At 42.6% G+C, this 23,329-nt stretch overlaps 1 protein-coding gene and 1 pseudogene across 5 annotated transcripts in view; both read left to right on the plus strand.

Annotated features, from left to right (window-relative positions):
• Positions 1–23,329, plus strand: part of MAP3K3 (mitogen-activated protein kinase kinase kinase 3) — a 74,562-nt gene that overhangs the window by 14,046 nt on the left and 37,187 nt on the right. For all 5 annotated transcript variants that reach the window (XM_025360957.1, XM_025360952.1, XM_025360956.1 and 2 more), the window contains 3 exons: positions 10,779–10,819; positions 17,660–17,759; positions 22,860–22,973. In XM_025360957.1, the coding sequence (XP_025216742.1) occupies positions 17,748–17,759; positions 22,860–22,973 (126 nt within the window). In that variant the 5' untranslated portion in view covers positions 10,779–10,819; positions 17,660–17,747. The remainder of the gene's footprint in view (positions 1–10,778; positions 10,820–17,659; positions 17,760–22,859; positions 22,974–23,329) is intronic.
• LOC112608895 lies at positions 1,164–1,792 on the plus strand (annotated as a pseudogene).

Raw genomic sequence — 23,329 nt, forward strand, 5'->3', positions numbered from 1 at the left:
TGCTATCTAAGATTCTGTTTTAGGAAGAATGTGAAGATGTGGAACTAGTATGGCTGTTTAGAAATTGAAGCTCAAAGTTTTATGTTAATATGGGCAAAAGGGGAAATAAAATGCTAAGATAGCTTTTCCTCTTAATGAAGTCAAGGTTATAGAATGGCCTGTCCTGGGAAGCGTAGCAGATGTTTCACTTCTGACCAAGAGGGATATTCTTCAGCAAAATTCTGAAAGCAGAAAAAGCCAAAATCTCAGCAAATGCATCTCTAGGAAAGACGGGGTAAGAGGCAGTGCGGGGAAGATGTGGGGGAGAGGTATTTATAGCCTAATATAATGAAAGGAGCCTGGTGTTATTAATTATTATTTAACATAGGACTTTATAATTCACAGAGTTACACATTTATTATTATTATCATAGTTTTTGTTAGCCTTGGCCTGAGACAGAATGAAACAGTTTTCTTCATTACCAGTTCTTCTACCAGAAAGTCCATGCTTAGGAAGAGAGAGGAATGAAAGATCAAAACCTAATTTAAATGGTAAAGAGTTGCCAAATTTGGTTAAGAAATGTCTAATTGGATTACAGATTCAAATTGCAGAATCCTAGTTGAAAGAAACTAAGCATTTTGGCTAGCTGAAAAGGTTGTTTATTCAAGGGTGGAATGGTGCTGGCAGAGGCTAACAGCCTTTCACTATGAGAATGGCAGTGCTGGCTACAAGACAGAGTTGAGACTGGCACAGCTTCATGGGGCTCAAGCTTGGCCCAGCAAGGAAAGCCAGAGGAGTTGTGGGTTCATTAACAGGATTATTTGGGGGCTGAGGCCTGGAAGAACTGAAAAATCTAATTTAATATCTCTGCTTGGCAAGACTTGAGACATCCCCTTCCCTAAGTAAACAAGCTTGGTAAGTAATTGAAAAAGAGAATGGATTTGAGAACAAATAGGCAGCTATGGAAGTACGTGGGCAATGAGCTATTAACTATTTTCTAGGAGGTAGATTCTGTATTCTCTGTATTCTAGGAGTACAGAGAATACTGTACACTAGGAGCATTCTCTGTATTCTCCCTTTTGTATATTGGGTCTCTGGAAGCCTACAGCATGGTTAGAGCTGACTAAATATTCTTAGATGTGTGGCACATCCTACGTGTGGCTGGGTCCTATGGATAGTTTTGCAGGCCATGATGTGCAGTGTCCCTTTAGCAGTCATTGACACACAGTGCGTTATCAATAGGTGTTAGTTCTCTATGGGTCTGACAACTTAGTATAGTGAAAAGAGTGCTGGCCTATGACTGAACATGCTGGAGAAGAGCTTGTCTGGCCACAGGGACACAGCCGTGCAGATCCAGCATGTGTCTCCCATGCGCCAAGTGGAGCCCCCAGCCAAGAAGGCAGCCGCACTAGCAGAGGGTGACGAGGACAATGACATTGACCTGTTTGGCAGCGACAATGAGGAGGAAGACAAGGAGGCATTCCGGCTGTGGGAGAAGTGGCTGCGGTGGTATGTGGAGAAGAAGGCCAAGAAGCCTGCGTTGGTGGCCAAGTCTTCCATCCTGCTGGACGTCAAGCCTTGGGACAATGAGACCAACATAGCCCAATTGGAGGCCTGTATGCGCTTCATCCAGCTGAACGGGCTGGTCTGGGGGGGCCTCCAAGCTGGTGCCCATGGGCTTTGGTATCCGGAAGCTGCAGATTCAGTGTGTGGTGGAGGATGACAAGGTAGGGACAAACTTTCTGGAAGAGGAGATTACCAAGTTTGAGAGCATGTGTAGAGTGTCAACATTGCAGCTTTCAACAAGATCTGAAGCCTTAGTGTGTGTGTGTGTGTGTGTGTGTGTGTATGCGCGCACACGTGCAAGTGCGTGAGATCCTGCCACGATTAAAAACTGAGACCAACCAAAAAAAAAAAAAAAAAGAATGCTGGCCTAGGAGTCATAGAGTTGTTACTCATGTATGAACGCAGGGTGTTATAATTTATAGAGTGCTTTCAACAACAGTTAACAACAACACTACAAGCATGTGTATAAGGTTTACACAGCTTTTACACAAAGGTATTGAGTAGAGGCAGAAAGTAAATCCCAAGTCTTCTGATTCCTAGTCACAGTAATTTTATTGTGTATAAGTCATATAACCTTTCTGAAGTGAGTTTTTCCATCTGAAATATAGACTTAATACTTACTATGTCTACCTCTTAAGATTGTTGTAAGATCATAGACAGAATGTGAAATATTTTGTACATTGTAAAACAAATGTACAAATGTAAAGTTGTAGTGGTTATGTCACTTCTTATGTTTTGGCACTGCAGGTATGAGCTTTGGGGAAAGCTTCTAACTAGAACTGTCCATAGTGTTGTGGAACTGAAAGGATTAAGGTTTTTCTATCTTTATGGGATTATCATTACTGTTTATCTGATGATCTCTGCAAATTTCTGAAGCTAGCCTAATTTCGGAAAATCCCAGTGGAGGAAGAAATGGAATCCTTATTTCCATGGATTCCTGTTTCCCTTGAATCTTATCAAAAGGGTAAGTAGATACTTGAATAGAGGCTGGGTTCTGGATCTAACCCTCCAGATGTTCATGAGTGGGTGCTTTAGAACAGAAAAGCTGCTTTCTTCATGATAGGTACAAGCAGGGCAGGGCCTTGGCTATCATTTCTAGAGGAAGAGAATTCTAGGAGCTGTTCCCCCAGCAGGGTCAATGATTGAGCAGACTGTCTTTTGCTTTCAGTGTGAAAGACCTGGCTCTTTAACACCTCCTTTCTCTTTCAAGGGTTGTTGATAAGATGGGCTGGCTAGTTTGAAAATAAGATATAAAGCAACACACAAGCTTGGCATTATAGTTGCTTTATAATCATCTCTTCCACTGATCTCCTACAACTTTCCTGAGTCATGCTTAAAAATAAAATTTTAATTTTTGTTCTGTGTTTTTTTCCTTTCATTCACTTACTCTCTTTGGCAAAATAAGGACTGCAATTCCAGAAATGTGGGGAGGCATTAAAGGTATGTAGCAAATGCAGGGAGAGAAATCAGTACAGAATCAGAGCGAGGATAAGAATGATGGCTAACTGAGGCCTTTTTCAGGTCAAATTATTTCATAAATGTTTGGTTAAAATTCCTGATTTTTCTGGATTCTTGAAAGCTTTTTGGGCTACATGTTCACCTGTTGAGTCCAGACTGTGAAAAGGTCATTTCTGCTTTAGTATTCTTGTCAGTTATTCCTGTTGTTCCTGCTGAGTTCCTGAATCTGTAGCTCAACCTGGCGGCCTGCACTGTCTCTCTCCTGAGCGTGGCTCTCACTACTGCTTTCACCGGATTGCCTGTGGTGGGCAGGGGACATGAAGCTGCTTAGACCTGAATTTCTGTACTAGAACTTTTTTTTTCAGTAGCTGACACCCTCCATTCAGTTTAACATGTACTTATGGTCAGGCTTCTCAGACACACAAAAGAAATGTATGTTGGCTGGGAGTGGTGGCTCACGCCTGTAACCCCAGCACTTTGGGAGGCCGAGGCAGGCAGATCACCTGGCCTGGCCAACATGGTGAAAACCCTGTCTCTACAAAAAGACAAAAATTAGCTGAGCATGATGGCAGGTGCCTGTAATCCCAGCTACTTGGGAGGCTCAGCTGGGAGAATCGCTTGTACTTGGGAGGCGGAGGTTGTAGTGAGCCGAGATCGCGCCACTGCTCTCCAGCCTGGGCGACAGAGCAAGACCCCATCTCAAAAAAAAAAAAAGAAAGAAAAAAGGTATGTCATATTCGTTGTACCCCAGGAATCATGCAGTCTTACTGGGAAGTGAGGACTACATGAAAGAAAGAAATAAAGTATGATGTAACTGTGCCTCACTGTGTGGTACAGAGAGTAAGTGCTATAGAAGGCCAGGAAAGTGAAAGATGAGCTTGGACCAAAAGAGCTATGGAGTCATTTCAGGTGGAAAGGCACTTCAACTAGGCTGTGAAGGAAGTATAAACAGTTAGGTGGAACGGAGGAAGGGTGGCACTCCAAGTCAGGAAACAATGATTAAAGACCTTGGGGAAGAAGCAAACATGGCATGTATCAGGAAACAAGGTGAGCATTGATCTGGCTTGAAAGGGGGATTCCTGTGGGGAACAAACAGTGTGAGATGTTCAGGTAAGCTGAGTGAACCTAAATCCCAGAGGGCTTTGAGTGATATCAGAGAATTTAGACTTTATTCCATAGATAGTGGGTATCACTGATTACCTTATGAACAAAGAGGGAACATGGTGAAAAAGGTGATTGAGATGGTTGGAACTGTAGAGGAACGCAGAGTGGGTTGGAAATGGGGAGCTGAAATGTATAAAGGTGGCTTTAGGACTCGAATCAAGGGGAAAGGGTCTCACTGAAGGTGATATCAGTGAGAATGGGAAGCAGAGTCTTATACTGGAGGCCTTTGAGAGGAGAATTGGAATTTGCTCCCTGGCTGTGATGGGGAAAAGGAAGGAAAGAATCAAGTATTACTCAGAGGTGTGAACCTGTATAACCAGGAGCACAGCAGTACCAATGTTAGAAATAGTGACACTGAGCCAGGCATGGTGACATGCACCTGTAGTCCCAGCTACTTGGGAGGCTGAGGCAGGAGGATCACTTGAGCCCAGGAGCTCAAATCTGTAGCACACAATGATTGTGCCTGTGAATAGCTACTGCCCTCTAGCCTGGACAACATAACGAGACTCCATCTCTGAAAAGAAAGTAATAGTTGAGAAGGGAGACTAGTTCAGGAGAGTAGTTGATGTAGATACATATGGCTAGATTAAGTTTGAGATTACAGTGGGAAAAAACCTCAAGAGTGTGTGAGGTATGTGTATATGTGTATGTTGATTTTTGCAGGTCCATAATCTGTTATCTGCAGTTCTGAGATCCAAACATTACTACAAACTAAACGGGCATTTTTAGTTTCTGGTTTCTATTTATTATTTTTTAATTTGTAGCAGACTCATTTGGCAACCAGACCTGTCCTGAGTAGACACAGGGCAATTTATAGTCTTTCTTTATTCTACTTATTGTGAGTATTCATACTTTTCATTGCAAAAATTAGGATAGCTTGGATAAAAAGCATGTACTCTGTTAACAAATAGTCTCCAAATCTCAGTGACTTAACACAGTATGCCCAATACAAGGAAGGGGAGAACAGTGTTGCCCAGAGTCACTTAGCAACCTGGATTGAGGGAGACTCCTCTGTCCTAGGACATGTGCCTGCCAGGGAAGAGAGTATAGAACTTGATTCTGTCCCTGGCTCTTGGTCAGAACTAGGGACAAAACCCCCAAACTAACTTTTAAGAGGTGCAGGAAATACTTGAGCATTCTGCCTTTACCATAGGAGTACTGTCTCAGCTACCCTCCACTCCACTCCCTGGGGAGACATCACGTGATTTATAGAACATGTACCATACTACCCCTCTAAATCCAAAATATGCATTCTGAAACACTTTTGGCCCCAAGAATTTTGGCTAAAGGATAATGGACCTGTATTATCATTTATCAACCACTTGTATATGAGGTACTGTTCTAATCACTTTACCCAATTATTTAATTATTTTGATAATTCTATGAGTTGGATACTATCGTTCTCACTTTACAGATGAGGAAACTAAGTCATAGGTTAAGTATGAGGCTGCAGTGCCATTACTTTTTTTTTTTTTTTCCCTGATACGGAGTCTTGCTCTGTCACCCAGGCTGGAGTGTAGTGGCGTGATCTCAGCTCACTGCAACCTCCAGTTCCTGGGCTCAAGCAATTCTCCTGCCTCAGCCTCCCGAGTAGCTGGGATTATAGGTGCCCATCACCACACCCGGCTAATTTTTGTATTTTTAGTAGAGACGGGGTTTCACCATGTTGGCCAGGCTGGTCTCGAACTCCTAACCTCGTGATCTGCCCTCAGCCTCACAAAGTGCTGGGATTACAAGGCAACCTCGCCCGGCCTAGTGCAATTAGGTTTAATGGCAAAAACTGCAATTACTTTTGCACCAACCTAAGTTTGAGGTTACACAGCTAGGAAGTTGTAGAGCCAAGATTTGAAGCAGGCAGTTGGACTCCAGTGCTACATTCTTAACAACTACATATTGGCCTCAGATACGTGGCAAGCAGATGAGCCTTGCTTCAGAGATTGGGGCTAGATACAGAGATTGAGGAATCTTCTATTTAGAGGCCCACTGAGAAGTTGTGTGCAGAGCAGGAGAAAGCCAAAAGTCAGAAGTCGCAAGGTTGAGGAATGGTCACATGTTTGGGGAGGGGTGGGAGAGGGCATGAACAAGAGGAACCAGCAAAGAAGCAGAAGTGGTCAGAGTGGTAGCAGGTTCCCTGTGCTGGGATAGAGTCACAGAAGTTGGAAATAGAGTTGGCCACCAGTGTGAAATGCCTCAGAGAGGACAAGGAGAATGGCTGGCTGGAAGGCATTGAATCAAATTATCTTTATCTGAACTTCCCTTATCTATGACTTATTATGGTCAACCTGACAGGTGAAATTCAGATTTAGGAACTCAGATTTGGGCCTATCATGTGGTTCATGGAAGCTTGTAAGGCTGTCGTGGCATCAAAGAAGCATCTTTGTTTACACTGCTTTTTGGTCACAGGCTCGGTTAGTCTTAAGTAGCAGTGATTTGTGGTTTGGAACAAAAGTTTAATTCCCTTTCTGAATAAATTCTTGTAGAGCAGTGCTTAGGTTATGGCTCATTATGAAATAAATTTAGTTCCTTCAGTTCCATAAAGGGACTGAGGAGATTCCTTTGTTAGTATATCTAAATACAATGTTCCTAGGGCTGGGCGCAGTGGCTCACGCCTGTAATCCGAGCACTTTGGGAGGCCAAGGCGGGCGGATCACTTGAGGTTAAGAGTTCGAGACCAACCTGGCCAACATGGTGAAACCTTGTCTCTACTAAAAATACAAACATTAACCAGGCGTGGTGGTGCATGCCTGTAATCCCAGCTACGTGGGAGGCTGAGGCAGGAGAATCACTTGAACCCAGGAGACAGAGGCTGCAGTGAGCCGAGATCATGCCAACTGCACTGCAGCCTGGGCAACAGAGCGAGACTCTGTCTCCAAAAATAAAAAAATAAAATTAAAAAAATAAATAAAATGTTGTCCCAGTTTAAGAATGAAAGCTGTTGTTTATTTTTTAACCTAATTTTTTTTTTTTTTTTTAGTTTATTTTTGAGACAGAATCCTTGCTCTTTCACCCAGGCTGGAGTCCAGTGGCTGATCATGGCTCACTGCAACCTCAAGCCCCCCTGGGCTCAAGCAATCCTCTTGCCTCAGCGTCCCAAGTAGCTGAGACTACAGGCATGTGCCACCAGAACCAGCTAATTTTTGTATTTTTTGTAGAGATGGCGTTTTGCTATGTTGCCCAGACTGATCTCAAACACCTGGGCTCAAACAAACCTGGGCTCCTCAAACCTCGGCTTCCCAAAGTGTTGGGATTAGAAGCATGAGCCACTACACCTGGCCCAAAACTTTTAAAAATGAAAAAAAAAAAAAAAAATTAGACAAAAAAAGAAAAAAAACCTGAGGAAATATGTGAATAAACTATGGACTTATTTGGTATATCAGTATCGATTAATTTTAACAAAAAGAAATACACCATACTAATGTAAGATATTAATAATAGGGGAAACTGGCTGGGTGTGGTTGCTCATGCCTGTAATCCCAGCACTTTGGGAGGTTGAGGTGGACAGATTGCTTGAGCCCAGGAGTTTGAGACTGGCCTGGGCAACATGGCAAGACCCCATCTCTACAAAAAGTTACAAATTAGCCCAGTGCGGTGACATGTGCCTGTTTGTAGTCCCAGCTACATGGGAGGCTGAGGTGGGAGAATCAGTCACCTGTGCCTGGGAAGTCGAGGCTGCAGTGAGCCGTGATCGTAACACTGCACTCCAGCTTGGGTGGCAGGAGTAAGACCCTGTCTCAGTAATAACAATAATAATAACAGGGGAAACTGTGTACAAAGGGGAGAAGGATATATCAGAACTCTGCTGTATGCTCAGTTTTTCTGTAAATCTAAAACTGTTCTAAAAATAAAATTTATTAATTAAAACAATAGAGCTACAGCGAGGTATGCTGGGTGATAGGCAGGAACAGGTAAAAGGATGTGTAACCCACCTGCAGGGGCAGACAGGACTACAAACTTCATAGAGCACTCAGGATACTCCAGATCCAGTTGAGGAAGTAGTGTGGGAACCTGGAGACCACACATCACAGCATGGCAACTCTGCTTTGGAGGACTCTTGTCATGGTAACTTTAGAATTTCAGGGGAACGGGAAAAAGAAGATAGTGAAAAACTGCTCTCAGTGCCTGTGTGACTTAAGTTGTAGCATAGCATGGTAGTTAAGAGTCAGAGTTCCAGGGTTCAAATCCTACCTCTTCCTTTACAAGCAATATGACCTGACCTTGGGGGAACTTACTTAATCTTGTTGTAACTCAGTTATTTTCTGTAAAATAGAGATAATAATGGTACTTGTTTTGAGGATCAGTTTAACTAATATATGTAAACATGCTTAGAACAATGCTTGGTTTGTGGTAAATGCTCAATAAACATTAGTTATTATCATTGTTATTAATAGATAAAGTGGTCCATGTGTTATCTTAAAGGATAAGAAGGCTATATCAGGGTTGTATTTTTTTTGAGACAGGGTCTCACTCTGTCACCCAGACTGGAGTGCAACGGCACTGTCTCAGCTCACTGCAACCTCTGCCTCCTAGGTTCAAGTGATTCTCCTGCCTCAGCCTTCCGAGTAGCTGGGATTACAGGTGTGCGCCACTACTCACGGCATAATTTTTGTATTTTAAGTAGAGATGGGGTTTCACTGTGTTGGCCAGGCTGGTCTCGAACTCTCGACCTCCAGTGATCTGCCCGCCTCGGCCTCCCAAAGTGCTGGGATTACAGTTGTGAGCCACTGTGCCTGGCCTTTAATTGCCATTTTAAATTAATAAAGTAAATTTTCTCAGTTTTAATTTCGAATATGGTAAATACCAATAGATATAATCCACATAAGCAAAAGCTCTTTGGGGTCTTTAATAATTTTTACAGTGTAAATTAGAACTACTCTTGTGATTCATTGAACTGGAAGAGAAGTCTAGTCCCCTAATGCCTTGGGAAAAGGGAGTCCTTTAGGCACCTACCCTTCCTTTCAAACTCACTCCCTTTTCTGTCATCTTCTGTGTTTGCTATGTGTTCCTCATCTTCAAATACTCTTAAGCCCTCTTTCTTCCAAGCCATAGCCTATTAATTTGTCTTCTTCAATATAATTTTTCTTCATCGACTGTGACTTCATTCTCTCTTTTATCTCTGTTATTTGCTGGTTTCCTGCCCATCTTTTCTTTTCCTCTGCGCCTGTTCTTCTGTAATATCTCTCTCCTTTCCCTGTCATTTTTTAAACTCCCTCAAGTTGTTTGTAATCTCTCTTTTGCAATATCTCTTTCTCCTTAATTTGTTCTTTGTCATTTTAACACTTCTACTTCCTCTTATTTCTCATATTTATACTTAGTTCTGTTCTTCAATTCATTCAACCACTTAACAAATATTAAGCACAAATATTATATGCCATTTCCTTTTCCTGGCACTGGGGATATTGAAACATGATAGACCTCGGGAGGCTGAGGCAAGAGAATCGCTTGAACCCGGGAGGCGGAGGTTGCAGTGAGCCGATATCATGCTACTGCACTCCAGCCTGGGTGACAGAGTGAGACTCCGTCTCAAAAAAAAAAAAAAAAAAAAAAAAGAAACATGATAGACTTGATCTCTACTCTCTTGCAGTTTACAGGCTACTCATCATGGTCATTTTGGAAAAGGCTGGGGACTGTGTATAAGGTCCTACTTTACCACCATTGGGGTAGCTTTGGAAGGGTCGTGGGAAATCAGTGATAGTGGTACCAATGGCAGCAGCAGCAAAAAACAAATATTGCATGTCTATTATGTGTCAGGTATTTTACTTACATTTAGTTGTAAGTTTTACTTACATTTACTTAAATAAGAACTCTGCAAGATATGTTTAGGCTGACTCTACAGGTGGAAAAACTAAGACTCACAGAGGATAAGTAACTTTCTTGTGGTCATATAGCTAGAAAGCGTCAGCAGCAAAATTTCTTTTTGTCTTCAGTCACATCAGCCAACAAGGAAAGATATCCTGGTCAGGAGGTGATAGAGTGGGAGGAACTTCCAGAGCCAGTTGTAGAAATAGGGTGTGTATGAAGCTAGAAACAGCGTGTCACAGCATAGAAACTGAGCTGGGCAGCCACCTCAGGATCTTACCCTAAGAGCTTTGTTGCCTCTGATGTTAGAACTGGAAGTTTTTTGTTTTTTGTTTTTTGTTTTTTTTTTGAGACGGAGTCTTGCTCTGTCGCCCGGGCTGGAGTGCAGTGGCCGGATCTCAGCTCACTGCAAGCTCCGCCTCCCGGGTTTACGCCATTCTCCTGCCTCAGCCTCCTGAGTAGCTGGGACTACAGGCGCCTGCCACCTCGCCCGGCTAGTTTTTTGTATTTTTTAGTAGAGACGGGGTTTCACCGTGTTAGCCAGGATGGTCTCGATCTCCTGACCTCGTGATCCGCCTGTCTCGGCCTCCCAAAGTGCTGGGATTACAGGCTTGAGCCACCGCGCCCGGCCAGAACTGGAAGTTTTAACTCATTGGAAAGGAATGCCCATGCCTATCTAGGAAAAGAAGCTGGACCAGGAGCCATCAGGGATGTATGCCTAATGTTGCTAACGGGCTGCTCAAGGCTTTCTTGGGAATGGCAGGAGTGAAACATTCCAGAGAATTCTCTAACCTGTCTATCATTCTTTTTGGCAGAGTGACGTCAGAATCAAGTTTGAGCACAATGGGGAGAGGCGGTAAGTCTGCCTTCTGATGAGTAGTTGTGTTCATGTATGCCAGACTTCTCAAATAGCATTGAGTTCATGGAAGTCATTCTCCTGTCCTGATCCCTGTGGGGCCACTGGTTGGGTAGTGGGGTGGATTGGGCATAAAGGGAGGAAAGTTTCACCCTTGTCTTGGCCTGCTAATTGAACATTGTTCCTATCTTAGCATTGGAAGCCATTTCAACTGCTGATGTTTTACTATTCTGCTCTAGTCTGCTGCTGTGAGGTCTGACATTTTGTTAGGAAGTGAGGACTCCGGCCCTACTCAGAATCATGGCTTTCAGACACACTGACACTGTGTCACCTGTGGGCTTTAGAGGGAGGGCAGGATTCTCCTGTGATATGGTGCCATTACTATTCCCAGTAGAGCAGCCCTGGCTTTGTCCACGTCAAGGGTGAGGTTGGTGAATTAGAAGTTTCTTCATGATGTGTCTAGGTCATGGGAAGCTGAACCAAGTCCATCAGTTGTAAAAGATTTTAGCTCCTTTGAGGACATAGAAAGGGGGAATTTTTCAGTCTGTGTTCTGAATCTTATCTCATTAGGGAAGTGAAAGTAATGTTACAAAACTCTTCTGTCCTTTTCTCCATTGTCAGTATTTTCGTTATTGTTATTTTTTGTGGGAAGCCAAGGTAGAAGTTCTCAGTAGAAAAAATGTGACTGTACTTAATTTCTTTTTTTTTTTTTTTTTTTGAGACGGAGTCTCACTCTGTCACCCAGGCTGGAGTGCAGTGGTCGGATCTCGGCTCACTGCAAGCTCCGCCTCCCGGGTTTACGCCATTCTCCTGCCTCAGCCTTCCGAGTAGCCAGGACCACAAGTGCCCGCCACCTCGCCTGGCTAGTTTTTTTGTATTTTTTAGTAGAGACGGGGTTTCACCGTGTTAGCCAGGATGGTCTTGATCTCCTGACCTTGTGATCCACCTGTCTCGGCCTCCCAAAGTGCTGGGATTACAGGCTTGAGCCACCGCGCCCGGCCAGACTGTACTTAATTTCTAAAGTTATTTAAGGAAAACATTCAGAAAGCATACAGAGCTCTGGTCATGGGATATTCGGGACCTTGCGTGTTTGCGCATGTGTGACACATGTACACATAAATGTGCCTTTCAGTGATTTTTCCATTATTTGCCTTTCCCTCTCATTGATATACCCCCCCACTCCCACCCCCAGCTTTCCTTTGCTTTGAGCATTTGGACAGGTGAAAAGCATACCCATTGGTATGAGGTCTTCCTACTTTAAGAGTATCACCATAGGACCTTAGTACCTCCAAACATTCTTGATTCTGGTAGTTCTCTGCAGTTGGTACCTTTCAGCCTGCTTTGCAGCTGGCTCCAGAGGAGACCTGTGGCTAGTATTCTCCCTTTAAAATACACATTCACAACCCTACAAGGTTGTCAGAGGCAGCCCGGTGGAAACATTGTGGAAAGTGTGGTCTGCAGAGCCAGGGTCCTTCTGCTCCCATGTGAGTTCCAGGCCTGGAGGGAGGAAGGTCTGAGCTCTGTCCCCAGCTGCTCTTCCTGTGTCCTGCCATTAGCAGAGAAGTTAAATTGTGACTTCATTGTTGCTACTTTTCACACTTTCCAACCTGAGTTTTAAAGGGATGGCCAAACTCAGAGCAATAGAGAGTTTTCAATCAAAAGCTCAATTGTGTTGGAGCCCAATTATGCAGTTAGGCTCTCCTGAATTCCCTGTTCCCAAAGTGGTATGCAGTTACAGTGAGCAGGCTTACACTGAGAAAGTGTGTTTGGTTTCAGAGAAGCTGCCAGGTTGAAACCACAAATATTTAAGGTGGTCAGGCAGGAATGGCCTTCTGAAGCCCTGAGCAGCAGAACATTGCTATCAAGGTTTTGAAAACAGTGCATTATCTTTTTATGGAGCTGTTTTCAGAGCCATGGCATTTCAGTGTTTGCGTACTATGTGTGGAATTGAGGACTTAATGAAGTTGGTGCAGGGAAGCCAACAGAGTTAGTACTCTGTGCCACATAGCTCTAGTTTCATGTATTTCATGTCAGGATTTTGTAGAGAATGTCATTGTGGGCATTTTTAACTTTTTACCGGGAATATGGGTAGTATTTATCTAAATGTAGGCCCTTATAGAATTAGAATTCACAGAAAAGAGGAAGGAAGTCATGACTTTTCGCACTTATCCATGACAGGTATTCATTCTGATGGGCTGACTTTCCCTTTGCTTTGAGACTATGGGGACCAGACCCCTGACTGTCCTCCCTCTTGGCCCAAGGAGGGCTGGGGAGAAGGATTGTAGATTAAGATCTCCTTCCCTTTGGAAACGTTAATGACACACTGATGGGGGTGGTTGCACAGGTGTTAGACCTCTCTTTGAAGCACTGGCCTAAAAATGCCTGTTATTCAATAGGATGGCAGCAGTTTAGATCTTACCTAATCTGGGAGTCCTGGCCTCTGATCTTGATCAGACTTTCAAGCTGCTTTTGTGGGTTTTGAATGGCTCATTGCCAGGCCAAATGCAGAAGAATTTATTTCTGATCGTGATCCTTTTTCAATAGTGTGCTAGGGACATCTGATTGGACTTCTGGTATTTTATCCAGAAAGGCTGGACCCTTTTGAACTGTTGCTGAGGCCTTGAAGGAGGAGGGGTATGATTTGCTATTAGGAATTAATAGAAAGCTATCCTTTCAAACGGCTTCAGAAAACACCTCTATCTAGAGAATCCATCTAGATAGCACCTAACAGTATCACTGCTTAGGACAGTTGATTTGGAAGAAAAAAATATAAGAATTACAGTCTGGGCCGGGCATGGTGGCTCACGCCTGTATATCCCAGCACTTTGGTAGGCTGAGGCGGGCAGATAACAAGGTCAGGAGTTCAAGACCAGCCTGACCAATGTGGTGAAACCCTGTCTCTACTAAAAATACAAAAATTAGCCGGGCGTGGTGGCTGGCGCCTGTAGTCCCAGCTACTCGGGAGGTTAAGGCAGGAGAATCACTTGAACCCGGGAGATGGAGGTTGCAGTGAGCCGAGATTGAGCCACTGCACTCCAGCCTGGGGGACAGAGTGAGACTCCATCACCAAAAAAAAAAAAAAAAAAAAAAAAGGATTATAGTCTGAATGGATTTCCTAGTGGAGATGAAACTAATTTGGTTAGCAGTATGATTTCCAAAAATGAAAGGTGGTGATGGACAAAGGAAAAAAACATGAAGGAATTATCTTCTTGAGATGTTAGGCTTTGCGTGAAGGATAGATTATGGTTTATATAAATAGTCTATCAATGTTGCCCAATAGAACTTTCTGCTATAATGGAAATATTCTATATCTGTGCTATCCAGTACACATATGGCTACTGTACATGTGGTTAGTGAGTACTTGAAATGTGGTTGGTGAGACAGAGGAACGTTCTTCTTTTAAGACAGGGTCTCTGGGCCAGGTACAGTGGCTCATGCCTGTAATCCCAGCACTTTGGGAGGCTGAGGCAGGAAGATCACCTGAGGTCAGGGGTTCGAGACCAGCCTGGCCAACATGGCGAAACCCCATCTCTACTAAAAATACAAAAATTATCTGGGTGTGGTGGCGCACATCTGTAGTCCCAGCTAGTCGGGAGGCTGAGGCAGGAGAATGGCTTGAACCCAGGAGGCGGAGCTTGCAGTGAGCCGAGATAATGCCACTCCAGCCTGGGCGGCAGAGCAAGACTGGTCTCAAAAAAAAAAAAAAAAAGAAAAAAGACAAGGTCTCTGTTGTCCAGGCTGGAGTACAGTGGCATAATCATGGAGCCTCCACCTCCTGGGCTCAAGCAGTCCTCCTGCCTCAACCTCCCAGGTGCCTGGGACAACAGGCACTCTGCCATAGCCAGGTAATTTTTGTAGAGACAGGGTTTTGCCATGTTGCCCAGGCTGGTTTTAAACTCCTGGACTCAAGAGATCTGCCTGCCTTGGCCTTCCAGAGTTCTGGGATTACAGGCATGAGCCACTGTACCTGTTCAGGAACCAATGTTCAGTTTAATCAATTTAAATTTAAATAGTCATATGTGGTTAATGGCTGCCATATTGAATAGTGCAGATACAGTTCTAGATGATGAAGGCTTTTATACTTCTCACCGATTTATACTTCTCACCGAGACATGTTCTCAACCTGTCACAGAAGAACATGAAAGAAATTATCTGGTCAGATTTTATTAAAACCCAATGGTTTAGATCCCTCTCTCTTGTGGCTTATTGCTTCTTCCTCTGGTTACACCACTTCCCACTCTGGGGGAGCAGGGAAGATGAGAAAGAACCACACTCTTCTTCCTCTCAGCATGGAAGAGGACAAGAACTGTGCAGGCCCATGGCTGAATACTGCCTGCTCCAACACACACTAGTCTGATTTTATCCTGCCTAGGTTTACTAAGAGATGAAGGTTGTTTTAATAGGCATTTCTCTAGTCACAATGAGCATCTTTTCATGTGTTTTATTAGCCACTTAAAATTCTTCTGTGAATTGTCTAATCTTTTGCCTTTTCTATTAGATTGTCTTTTATTGATTTTTTACAAGTATTTTCTCAAAGTTTGATATTTAACTTTGTTGATGGTTTATTTTGAAATCAGAATTTTATTTATTTATTTATTTATTTATTTATTTGAGACGGAGTCTCGCTCTGTTGCCCAGGCTGGAGTGCAGTGGTGTGATCTCAGCTCACTGCAACCTCCGCCTCCTGGGTTCAAGTGATTCTCCTGCTTCAGTCTCCCAAGTAGCTGGGATTACAGGGCATGTGCCACCACACCCAGGTAATTTTTAAATTTTTTAGTAGAGATGGGGTTTTGCCATGTTGGCCAGGCTAGTCTTGAACTCCTGACCTCAGATGATCCACCCACCTCAGCCTCCCAAAGTGCTGGGATTACAGGCATGAGCCATCATGCCTGGCTTGTCTTCTGTATTTTATGTTATGGTTAGGAAGACCTTCTCTTTCTGTCTCTCTCTCTCTCTCTCTCTCTATATATATATATATATTTTAGACAGAGTCTCATTCTGTCGCCTAGGCTGGAGTACAGTGGCATGATCACAGCTCACTACAGCCTTGACTTCCTGGGCTCAAGTGATCCTCCCACCTCAGCCCCCCAAGTAGCTGGAACTATAGGCATGTGCTATCACACCTGGCTAATTTTTAAAAAAATTTTTAGTAGACAGGAGCGCTCACTATCTTGCCCAGGCTGCTCTGGAGCTCCTAGCCTCAAGCAAGCCTCCTACCTTGGCCTCCCAACGTGCTGAGATTACAGGTGTGAGCCATCATGCTTGGCCCCCAAGATTTTTTTTTGATTCTGTATTTTCTTATATAAATTTGAGAGTACGTATGTGTATGAGTTTCTTTCTGATATTCTTTTCTGTTTCATTTGTCTCTGATTATTTTTAATCATCTATGTTCTAGAGTATTAGGTTGAAACCATATAAAATTGCCGCTTTTGTATATCAAAAGTGGTTGGCCATCAGTAGTCTCATATAGTTCCACCTAATACATTCGTTAAAACTTTTTATTGGCCAAGCATGGTGGCTTACACCTGTAATACCAGCAGTTTGGAAGGCTGACGTGGGAGGATTGCCTGTGATCAGCCTGGGCAACTTATTGAGGCCCATCCCTACACAAAATAAAAAATTAGCCCCTGCATGCCAGTAGTCCCAGCTACTTGGGAAGCTGAGGCAGGAGGATTGCCTTAGCCCCAGAGGTTAAAGCTGCAGTGAGCCGTTACCATGCCACTGTACTCCAGCCTAGGTGACAGAGTGAGACTGTTTCCAAACAAACAAAAAACCCCACAACTTTTTATTATGGAAATTTCAAGCACCCTCAAAAGTAGACAGAGTATTAAACTGAACTCCCATGGACCTGTCACCCAGCTTCAACATTACTAACATTTTCCCAATCTTTTTTTTTTTAATCAATTCCCACTTTTAAATTTTGCTGAAGTATTTAATAACAAATCATATTTTACACCTCTTTGGATGAGTCCTTACTCTACCTTATATTTGTAGAAATTGTTCTTCAAACTGACCTAATGAGTCTCTCCAGACAAGCTTCAATATCAATACTATTTACATGCACAGATATGACACTGGTTAAGAAAACTGATCAGGCATATCACCAACTCAAGGGGGAATTCCTGTGACTCTGTAGTAGAAAATCTTAATTCTGAGGAAAATCAGTATGGAGATTTTTATGGCATCTCAAAGATGAACAATGGAAAAGACCTTTCAAGTCTTAGAGTTGAGTCCCTTAGGAGTTGAGGCCATGTTTTCAGTACTGCTACTCCAGTCTCTACGTTTTCTAGCTTATTTCCTAAATAACTTTTTTTTCTTTCAACTTTTAAGTTCTGGGTTACGTGTGTAGGATATGCAGGTTTGTTACATAGTTAAACGTGTGCCGTGGTGGTTTGCTGCACAGGTTAATCTATGACCTACGTATTGAGCCCAGTATGCTTTAGCTATTCTTCCTGATGCTCTCCCTCCCCAAGTCCCAACAGCCCCAGTGTGTATTGTTCCCCTTCCATGTATCTGTGTGTTCTTGTAGTTGGAACATAGTTTTTAAACCTAGTGGCCTCTTCTGTCATTGGCAGAAGAGTCTAAGCTGAAGTGGTAGATGAATGGTTGGGACTGAGCAATAGTTGTGGGTACTGTTGTCAAACCTGATAGATGCTTAGAGGGTGAAAGGTAACAGTAGAGAAGAGGAAAAAAGGAAACAGTCGGGAAAAGGCAAACTGAGTGAAAGAAAACAGAGAATCCTATGTTGAGAAGAAAGGAAGAATATACTCAGACCATTGCTTTTTAAACCCTACATTTTAAATGTACAGTTAACCAACCTTTCTTTCTGTTTCTTTTCAGAATTATAGCATTCAGCCGGCCTGTGAAATATGAAGATGTGGAGCACAAGGTGACAACAGTATTTGGACAACCTCTTGATCTACATTACATGAACAATGAGGTAAGAAGGCAGATGGATGGGGCAGGGACAAAAGGGGCAGATGCCTACCTTTTTTCTCTCTGTTTAACAGAGCCTTTAAAGTTTGTTCCTCTAATATCATCTGCAGGTTTTCATTTTCTAGACCCCCTTTTCTTAATTCCAACAACTCTGGGATTTCTGTTTTTTACTAAGTGGGAGATTACTCAGCCATCTCAGCCATCTCCATTCCCCCTACTCATTCAGTGCAGATAGCTCTAATATTCTGTGGTGGAATCAGGTATAGTACCAGGGCTAAGGCTTATATTGTCTGCTTTACATTTTGTAGGAGTATCTTATTTTTTTTCTCCCAGCACAGCCTTAACAAGAAGCAGAGGGTTTAGCAGGGGCCAGAGAGGTGTGAAAAACCAGTGAGTAGGTCATCTATTACAGTCATAAATGCCGGCTTCTTCTCTCAGAGTTTCGTTTGATCGGAGCTTGTTTCAAATGTTAGCACCTGCTCTAATAAGTTCTTTAACTCCTCCTCCTCCTCACTCCACCCCAAGAGTCCTTATTTATTTCTACTTTGAATATCACCCAGGAAGGAATTCTTTTGAATGTCAGTTTTTGGGCTGCTTTCCCAGCTCCAAGAAGAATATTAAAGGCTACAGTCAGCTTAGGCTGGTGCTTTGCAGTGTATTTATGCTGAGTAAAGAACGTGTACCTTGAGGAAATTGAGTAGGGGTGCAAGACAAGAAAGCTGGGCAACATCATGACCCTTTGAGAGGCAGATCATCACTGTGTAGTTTTATTTTATTTGATGAGGAGTTAAAATTTTTCTTTTAGTGAAGACTTTTCTGAATGGTTTAGTACTCTTCTTTTCAGTTAATATTTCCATTAAGAATTCCTGATGTTTCTTTATTCTAAAGCCAAATATAAATCATTGTTATTATTTTAGTTCATACATGTCTTAACATACTCTACTAGTGTTAGTGATCGGGAGTTGACTAACTTACATTTGATTAATTTAAAATCCCTCAATTCTGTTCTTCTGTTTGCCCTTTAAACCCTGCACTGTCAGGATCTGAGAATCCCAAATGAAAAATCTACTGAGATTTAATTTTATTTATTTATGTCTTTGTAATTATAGCTTTATTGAGATGAAAAATTTATTGTCTAAAAGTATACCATTCAGTAGTTTTTAGTATGCTGATAGAGTTGTACAACCAACACCACTATCTAATTCCAGAACATTTTCTTTTTTTTCTGAGACAGAGTCTTGCTCTGTTGCCCAGGCTGGAGTGCAGTGGCGCAAACATGGCTCACTGCAAACCTTGACCTCCTGCACTCAAGCGATTCCCCCACCTCAGCCCCCCAAATAGCTGGGACTACAGGCACACACCACCACACCCAGCTAATATTTTTGTATTTTTTATGGAGACAGGGTTTCACCATGTTGCCCAGGCTGGTCTCAAATTCCTGAGTTCAAGCAATCTCTCTGCCTCAGCCTCCCAAAGTGCTGGGATTACAGGCATGAGCCACCGTACCTGGCCTCCAGAACATTTTTATCACTCCAAAGAGAAACCCTGTACCCATTAGCAGTTATTCCCCTTTCTCTCCTCTTCCCAGCGCTTGGTAAGCACTTATCTTTCTGTCTCTTTGGATTTACCTATTCTGAACATTTCATGTAAGTGGAATCATACAGTACGTAACCTTTTTTGTCTGGCTTCTTTGATTAAGCATATGTTTTCAAGGGTCATCTGTACATGTTGTCAGTATGTCATTCTATTTTATGGCTGAATAATAAATATTCCATTTATGGATTTACCACATTTTGTATATCTGTTCATCTGTTGATAGACATTTGGGTTGTTTTCATTTTTTGGTTATTAAATAGTGCTGCTATGAACATTTGTTACAAGTGTTTACATGAACATATGTTTTCAATTCTATAAGGTATATACCTAGGCGTCGAATTATTGGGTCATAAGATAAAACTGTAACTTTTTGAGGAACTGCCCAGCTTTTCTATAATGGTTGCACAATTTTACAGTCCCACTAGCGACTTATGAGTTTATTAGTTTATTCTCACTCTGCTGTAAAAAACTGCCCGAGACTGGGTAATTTATGAAGGAAAGAGATGGCCAGGCACAGTGACTCAGCCTGTAATCCCAGCACTTTGGGAGGCTGAGGTGGGCAGAGCACGAGGTCAGGAGTTCAAGACCAGCCTGGCCAACATGGTGAAACCCCATCTCTGCTACTAATATAAAAATTACCTGGGCATGGTGGCGCACACCTATAGTCCCAGCTACTCAGGAGGCTGAGGCAGAAGAATCATTTGAACCTGGGAGGTAGAGGTTGCAGTGAGCCGAGATTGTGCTACTATACTCCAGCCTGGGCAACAGAGTGAGACTCCGTCTCAAAAAAAAAAATTAAAATAAATAAATAAAGAGGTTTAATTGACTCACAGTTCAGCATGGCTGGGGAGGCCTAACAAACTTACAGTCATGACAGAAGGGAAAGCAAACACGTCCTTCACATGGCGACAGGAGAGAGAAGGGCCAAGCAAATGGGGAAAAGCCCCCTATAAAACCATCAGATCTCATGAGAACTTACTCACTATCAGGAGAACAGCAGCATGGGGATAACCACCCCCATGATTCAGTTACCTCCCACCAGGTCCCTGCCATGACACATGGGGATTATTGGAACTACAATTCAATATGGCATTTGGGTGGGGACACAGCCAAACCATATCAGTGAGGGCTACAGTTTCTCCACCATCCTTACCAACATTTGTTATTTTCTTTTTTTTAATAGCCATCCTAGTGGGTGTATGTCACTGTGATATGTCACTGTGGGTTTTGTTTTTGGTTTTGGTTTGAGACAGGGTTTCACTTTGTTGCCCAGACCAGAGTGCAGTGTGCAATCATGGCTCACTGCAGCCTCGGCATCCTGGGTTCAAGTGATCCCCCCACCTCAATTTCCCCAGTAACTGGGACTATAAGCACATGCCACCACACTGAGCTAATTAAAAAAAATTTGTAGAGATGGGGGCGGTCTCACTATTTTGCCCAGGCTGGTCTTAAACTCCTGGCCTCAAGTGATCCTCCTGCCTCAGCCTCCTAGGATTACAGGTGTGAGCCACTATCCCTAGCTTACTTTTTTTTTTTTTAATTTAACTGCCTTCCCAACCATTGTTATTTAACTCCCTTCCCAACCATTCTTATTTATTCACACTTTGAATGTCACCCAGGAAGAAATTCTTTTGCAATATAATATGATTTGCAGAACATTCTCCCATTCCATAAGTAGTTTTGAGATTTTATTTTAAATATGTACTGTTTTTGGCCAGGTGCGGTGGTTCATGCCTGTAATGCCAGCACTTTGGGAGGCAGAGGCGGGCAGATCTTTGAGCTCAGGAGTTCAAGACCAGCCTGGACAACATGGTGAAACCTCATCTCTACAAAAAATACAAAAAATAGTCAGGCGTGGTGGCTGAGGCAGGAGGATCACTTTAGCCTGGGAGGCGGAGGTTGCTGTGAACCGAGATCGTGCACCTGCACTCCAGCCTGGGCAACAGAGGGAGATACTGTCTCAAAAAAAAAAAAAAAAAATCTTGTATTATAAATTGGGAACTGTGTAAGTTAATTGGACTTTTGCTTGATTTTGTGTTTACCATACATGTATAAAATCTGGCCAGGCATGGTGGCTCACTCCTGTAATCACAGCACTTTGGTAGGCTGAGGCGGGCAGATTACTTGAGGTCAGGAGTTCAAGACCAACCTGACCAATATGATAAAACCCAGTCTCTACTGAAAAAAAAAAAAAAAATTAGTGGGGAATGGTGGTGCATACCTGTGACGCAGCTACTCTGGAGGCTAAGGCAGGAGAATCGCTTGAACCCAGGAGGTGGACGTTGCAGCGAGTTGAGATTGTGCCGCTGCACTCCAGCCTGGGCGACACAGTGAAACTCTGTCTCCAAAAAATAATAAAAATAAGAATAAGATCTGACATTTGCTAGGTCCTAGGCAAGGCATACCTTTGCATCTTATGAATCTCTTAATACCAAGTATTCATAACATGCTCCGCTTTTTGCAGTGAGTGAGACTTATTTGTACCCTCAGGGACCTTCTATTTAATACTTCACTGGAACGTATGAGTATATTAGTCTGTTCTCACCCTGCTGTAAAAAACTGCCCAAGACTAGGTAATTTATAAAGGAAAGAGGTTTAATTGACTCACAGTTCAGCATGGCCGGGGAGGCCTCAGGAAACTTACAGTCATGACGGAAGGGAAAGCAAACACATCCTTCATATGGCGACAGGAGAGAGAAGTGCCGAGCAAAGGGGGAAAAGCTCTGTGAAAATGGAGGAGGTAGTTTTCAGATTCTGGTCACTGACTTTGGCCTTAAACAGAAAGATATTAAATCATACTCTGCACTCTGAATTTGTGTTTTTATTTGTATAATAATTTTCATCCTCTGACCATCCCTCTACCCCTCCTGTTCCTTTTCTGCTTGTTCTATTAATGTCAGCACAATTGGAGATAGAGTGGGACATGATCCTACTTAATTTGGAAAAGAATATGGGGGCTATAACTGTTTGCAATTTGATGCTTTGAAGTAAATGGTATTTTTGGAGAGGAAACTCTTTTCAGAAAGTATCTCACAACAGGGTACTGAGATATGCTACAACATGGATGAACTAAAAAACATTAAGTGAAAGAAGCTAGATGCAAAAGATTGAATCTTTTATGTATGAATTGTATGTGTCTAAATGGAATGAAATGTCCAGAAAAGGCAAATCAGTAGAGATAGAAAGTAGACTAGTGGTTGCCTGGGGCTGGAGGTGGGAAGGAGGAATGACCATAAATGGGCACAAGAGATCCTGTTGGAGTTTTAGAAATGTTTTAAAATTGGATTATGATGATGGTTGCACAACTATGTAAAGGTACTACAAATTTTTAAATTGTACATTTAGACAGAAAAATCTCTATGGTTTCAACTAGATCTTTTAAGACCCCATAGTATCCAATGAGATTGTTTTCCTCTCAACTTATTTTTATTTTTTATTTCTGCAGAGTGAAACATTGAGATAAACTTCTGTTTTATATTATTTCCCTTTTCTGTGTCTTATATCACAGCTCTCCATCCTGCTGAAAAACCAAGATGATCTTGATAAAGCAATTGACATTTTGGATAGAAGCTCAAGCATGAAAAGCCTTAGGATATTGCTGTTGTCCCAGGACAGAAACCATGTAAGTAGCCCCTGTCATGGTCTGGCAGCTGAAGACAAAGCTTGCTTTCCTTAAGGAACTTGTCTTGCCCCCTTGATAGACGTTTTCATTCCTCAGCCACTGCCAAATTGAGAGCATAAGCACAGCACAGCCCACTTGTCAGCAGCCAGTGAGCATTCTGCATTTGATTTCACCGAATAGCCAGATTGTCAGTGTTAACATTGCATCTAAAGGTTATTTGACTTATGATGAGGGAGGAAGGAAAATACTTTATGATAAAGAATAAAATTCTTGTGCTCTAAATTTATTTTTTTTCAATTAGATTTTGACCTCAACAAGAGAAATTTGATTTGTTTGGCAGAGCCAATTAGAAAGAC

Source organism: Theropithecus gelada, chromosome 16 (assembly GCF_003255815.1).
Source record: "Theropithecus gelada isolate Dixy chromosome 16, Tgel_1.0, whole genome shotgun sequence".
Lineage (NCBI taxonomy): Eukaryota > Metazoa > Chordata > Mammalia > Primates > Cercopithecidae > Theropithecus > Theropithecus gelada.